This window comes from Triticum dicoccoides, chromosome 5A (genome assembly GCF_002162155.2).
Source record: "Triticum dicoccoides isolate Atlit2015 ecotype Zavitan chromosome 5A, WEW_v2.0, whole genome shotgun sequence".
Lineage (NCBI taxonomy): Eukaryota > Viridiplantae > Streptophyta > Magnoliopsida > Poales > Poaceae > Triticum > Triticum dicoccoides.
Window position 1 is genome coordinate 553,633,504 of NC_041388.1, and position 5,421 is coordinate 553,638,924.

The following is a 5,421-nucleotide window of genomic DNA, read 5'->3' on the forward strand; positions in this document are numbered from 1 at the left end:
GGTGGAGAGATCAACCTAACAGATCGATGCATGGCTGGTAGGGATTACGCCTTGGATTAATTTCTCAACGAAGTTTTGGACCACACTTGTTCTGACTCAACATCGATCCAAAATTAGTAATAGGACAAATACCTATATGTGTTCAGTTCTAACGGCGATTAGACAAGCAACATGTATACTTCTTAAACGAATTCCCAAATTGCCGCTAATCTTTGGCCTTGCCTCCCTATCATACCTAAGTTGCCGATATTTTACGGACTCCTCCTGGTCCTCTAAGTTATGCATCTAAGATGCCGAATTGGTAGCTACGTTGCTCAGCACTAGGGTGCATCCAGCTCTGCCCATAGACTACCCTCGATCAGCTCTAGCCCCCTCTCTCCATTTGCACAGGCTTCGTTAATGAAAGCTTCTAAGATGTCGTGTGAATTCGTTCATTCACATACGCATGTAAGTTCCCATTGCCTCTCGATCCTACCTAGCTAGCGATATTCTACGCACCCTACCTAGCTACTTTGCTGAGCACCCTAGTGCATGTCCTCAATCAGCTTGTGTCTCCTTCATCTATCGACGCCGATGTGGCACTCTATCTCGTGTTGCTTTTATAATGCCACGTTATGCAAGCATGCATGTCTTCTGTGTGTCCTTCAGCCAAGAGTTACTTAATCACCATGTTGCTATTAGTAGACTTACAACTACCATTGCAACTTAATCACCAGAAGAAAAAAAAAAACACTGCAACTTAAGTAGTCCCTCTGACCATCCAACATGCTGCCAACTGCTAGACGCTTTGCCATTATCATGCTCCCTTTGTTCCTATCCTTTTCTCTCGTTTTTGTTTCCTTCAAAACCAACTCTGCAACAAGACAATGGAAACCAACTATCCACAGAAATACAAATAGTAAGCTATATCTTGAACTATAAAAAGCAGTAGATGCCACCATAATAATCTAATTAAGCCTCAACAAATGTTGGTACTCTATTGAGAATGTGAATGGCGGTTTTAAGCGCCTCCATCCATAATCCCACTGGCAAGTCGGAATAACTCATCATGTTGCGCACCATATCCATAAGTGTACGGTTGCGCCTTTCAGCTACTCCATTTTGCTGAGGTTCACCCGGCATTGAATACTGGGCAACTATGCCAGTCTCCTGTAAGAACTTTGCAAAAGGTCCAGGGACTTGGCCATATGGAGTGTGCCGACCGTAGTACTCTCCCCCACGGTCGGACCTTACTATCTTTATTCTTTTATCATGCTGATTTTCAACTTCAGCTTTGAATATTTTAAATTTATCCAACGCTTCAGATCTTTCTTTGATTGGATAAATATAATCATAGCGAGAGTAATCATCTGTGAATGTTAAGAACGAGTCATATACATCCACACTTTTCAGCGGAAATGGTCCACAAATGTCGGTGTGGATAATTTCTAGTGTGCTTGAGCTATGGATTGCACCTTTTTTGATTTGTTTTATATACTTTCCTTTAATGCAATCTACACATTGTTCTAAGTCTGAGAATTCTAACTGTGGAAGAATTTCACTTTTGACTAATCTTTCTATTCTCCCCTTCGAAATATGGCCCAAGCGACAGTGCCATAATTTCGATGAGTCAAATGTTCTTTTTCTTTTCTTTTGTTCTTTATTCGACGCGGAAACATGTTCATTCACATTGCATACAGAATGCACTTTTTCACGAAGTGATAACAGATAAAGCTCATCATGTAGTAAAGCATTACCAACATAAGCATTATTATACCAGATGGCACACTTGCCATGTCCAAAATAACACTCATAATTTTCTTTGTCCAAACATGAAACGCTAAGTAAGTTTCTATTACATGAAGGAACATAAAGAATATCTCTAAGTAGAAGCTTGAATCCATCAGCTAACTCCAAGGAGATGTCGCCGACAGCTTCAACTTCTGCTTTTATTCCATTGGCTACTTCAATGCCTCCTTCTCTTCTTAGCGTAGTCCGGGTCGAATGGAATCCCTGTAAACAATTTGCAACATGAATAGTTGCCCCTGAGTCAATCCACCAAGTAGATTTCGAAAACTGTGTGTACAAGGATTCATTTACTAAGGAAACAATGTTGTTACCTTGCTTTGCCATTAAGGACTTCAGCCAAACAGGGCAGTCTTTCTTGTAATGCCTGGTCTGCTTACAGTGGAGACAAGTGTCTTTGTCCACTGGGAAAGACTGTTGCTGACGCTGATGCTGATAGGGAGCTTTTCCTTGTGTCTTTGAAGGAGAACTTCTGTTGTTTTGATTGTAGTTCTTTTTCTTATGATCCTTCACATAGTTGAGTGTTCCACCATGTGAAGCTTTTAGTCTGTCCTCTTCTTGGACACACATAGCAATTGTCTTTTCTATGTCCCATGTTCCAGGTGACATATTATAATTCACAACAAAAGTTTCAAACTCCTTTGGCAGTGAAGCCAAGACAAGGTGGACCAGGAGCTTTGGTTTGATCTCCAGATCCTCATCCATAGGCTTTAACTTTGCTGCCATATTGCTCATCCTCGGGATGTGCTCTCTTATTCCACCACCTGTGTATTGTTCCGTCACAAGTTGTTTTAACACCTGGGTGGCATATATCTTTGAAGAGTCAGTGAACTGGCTCGCTGAAGCGCACTCTGCAATGGAGCCCACAATGGTGCTTTCAATTGTATTCTTTATAAAGGCCATGCATTTTTTATTTGCATTTACCCATTTTTGGTTGGCTATGATGTAGGACATCTCCAAAGGAGCATAATCCCCCTTCCTTTTAGCCCATGTAGCATCATCCTCAGTAGTCTCTCTTACTGGCTCTGTAGGTCTGATCGGCTGTGGTTCATCCAGAACCCAGTCCAGATCAGCACAAACAAATGCCAGTTCAACTTTCTTCCTCCACTCAGTGTGGTTGTCACCTCTGAGTGTCGGAACTTCTTTTAGGCAACTCATCAAGTGAAAGCCTCCTGAAATCACAATTTAAGTGACATCAATATAACAATCATATGCATTAATCTAACATTGGTCAAATTAAACATATAATTGTCTATGCAATTAAATCTATATTACCGTTGGGCAAAATATTAGAAATAGATGCACCTTTAATTTCAATAATAAAATATGGTCATGTTATTAACAACGTTGGTCATAAGAATAACATAAACATATTTATTCTAATTATAACTTTAACATGCTCTTTTAATAAAACTCTCTAAACTTTTATTTTCAAAAAAAAAAGAGCAATATTAATTCTGTACACAGTGGAAAAACAAGAATAAAATCATGAACTTTTTATTCTTGGCAGAAACTTTTCTTTGATCAAATGAAAAAATTCATGAACTTATTTAATTTCTTTATAAAAATTCATGAACAATTTGGCAAATTTCTTTTTATATATTTCCAGGAACTTTTCTACTTTTCTATTTTCTAGGCAAAAAATTTGTTGGAAAAACTTTGCATAGAAAACAATATTACAATCTGTCCAAAACTCTGGACAGAAAACCAAAAAAAAGTAAACTGCAGCGCAGCTACAGCCTCTGCCGGACGCGCGAGGCCCGAAACAGAAAAGGCCGGCCCACAGCCTGGCCTGAGCTCTACGGCGCGCGAGCCGCTGTGACACGGCCTGGGCTGACCGCGGCTGCGGCCTCTGTGCTTTTCAGCCCAAAAGCGCGCTGTGGCTAGGGTTTTCCTCAGGACCGTCGGATCAAATCGGACGGACGCCCGGTGTCCTCGCTGGATCAAAACCGAGACCCAGCTCTCTCTCGACCGAAACCCTAGTCATTCTTTTCTCCTCCCCCGCGCCGCTCTTTCCATTCCTTTCTCTCTCAGCGGCGAGGCAGAGAAGATCTGCAGCGCTCTGGCCGGCCGCCCCGGCCGCCGGCGACGGCGGCGACAGCCACCGCGCGAGAGCACCGGCCGCCGGCGATGGCGTCTACCACCGCGCCGCGCGTGCCTCTCCCTTCCCTTTCCATCTCTTTGCGTGAGCCTCCTGTGGCAGAAAGAGAGAGAGGAGCCGTCTCCGATCTGTCTCCTCGCCCTGTCTGTGATGTAGCGGGTCGGGGCTCCGCCGGCCGCCGGCGACGACAACGCGCCATCGCGCCGCGCGAGCACTCTTTTCCCCTTCCCCTTCTTTTCTTTTTACTGTCTCCATCCACCTCCTCCCCACAGAGAGAAAGAGAGGCAACTGCCGCACGACGGCGACCTAGATGGACGGAGAGGCTTCGTCCCTGCCGACCCCTTCGCCGGTCGCGCGTTCCCCTTGCGGTGAGCGCGCCGCCGTCGAATGGATCGGTGGTGGTGATCTTTGCCCCTGAAAAGGGGTGGTGTTCTTCTTCTCGATGCCTCGGCTTGCCGATGCGCATCGAGATCGAGAGGAACGGCGCGGCCTTGCGGCGGCGCTACTTTTTCCTTTTCCTTGAAGGATTCGTTCTTTGCCCTGTCTAGGGTTCTTGGGGGAAGGGGATCTCTATTTCTTTCTCTGTTTTATCTTTTTACCGAAAAACATCTAACCAAGATGGCCTGATACCATTGATAGACCCACTTGGATCGTGGTAGGCTAGATCTTTCCGGTAACCTACCTTCCTTGGGTGCGGATGAGCTCGATCCAGAGCCGGCCATGGTGATGTAGGGGCCGGTGATGGCAGAGGGATCGAAACGGAGAGGTGGAAGTGGTGATTCCCGTGAGCACTGCGATTGCCCTAGATCGGAAGGGGATTTCGGTGGGGAGTCTGGCGGCGCGGTGAACCTCGTACCGTGCGCCCCGGCCCCCACCTCTTTATATATCGCAGGTCACAGGGGGCCACCAATCATAGAACGGTTGGGCGCCCCCGATCAGGGCGCGAATAGATCAGGGCCCGATGGGCCGTTGAGCCCCTTGGTGGAGAGATCAACCTAACAGATCGATGCATGGCTGGTAGGGATTACGCCTTGGATTAATTTCTCAACGAAGTTTTGGACCACACTTGTTCTGACTCAACATCGATCCAAAATTAGTAATAGGACAAATACCTATATGTGTTCAGTTCTAACGGCGATTAGACAAGCAACATGTATACTTCTTAAACGAATTCCCAAATTGCCGCTAATCTTTGGCCTTGCCTCCCTATCATACCTAAGTTGCCGATATTTTACGGACTCCTCCTGGTCCTCTAAGTTATGCATCTAAGATGCCGAATTGGTAGCTACGTTGCTCAGCACTAGGGTGCATCCAGCTCTGCCCATAGACTACCCTCGATCAGCTCTAGCCCCCTCTCTCCATTTGCACAGGCTTCGTTAATGAAAGCTTCTAAGATGTCGTGTGAATTCGTTCATTCACATACGCATGTAAGTTCCCATTGCCTCTCGATCCTACCTAGCTAGCGATATTCTACGCACCCTACCTAGCTACTTTGCTGAGCACCCTAGTGCATGTCCTCAATCAGCTTGTGTCTC

The 5,421-nt window shown here is 45.4% G+C and overlaps 1 protein-coding gene across 1 annotated transcript; it reads right to left on the reverse strand.

The window, feature by feature from the left end:
• Positions 1–1,725: 1,725 nt before the first annotated feature.
• On the reverse strand, positions 1,726–4,783 carry LOC119297833. Its single transcript, XM_037575463.1, has 3 exons — positions 4,569–4,783; positions 2,100–2,957; positions 1,726–1,992 (listed from the first exon to the last, which is right to left on the reverse strand). The coding sequence occupies exons 1-3, from the start codon at positions 4,606–4,608 to the stop codon at positions 1,946–1,948; spliced, it is 945 nt and encodes a 314-aa protein (XP_037431360.1). The 5' UTR covers positions 4,609–4,783; the 3' UTR covers positions 1,726–1,945.
• Positions 4,784–5,421: the final 638 nt, after the last annotated feature.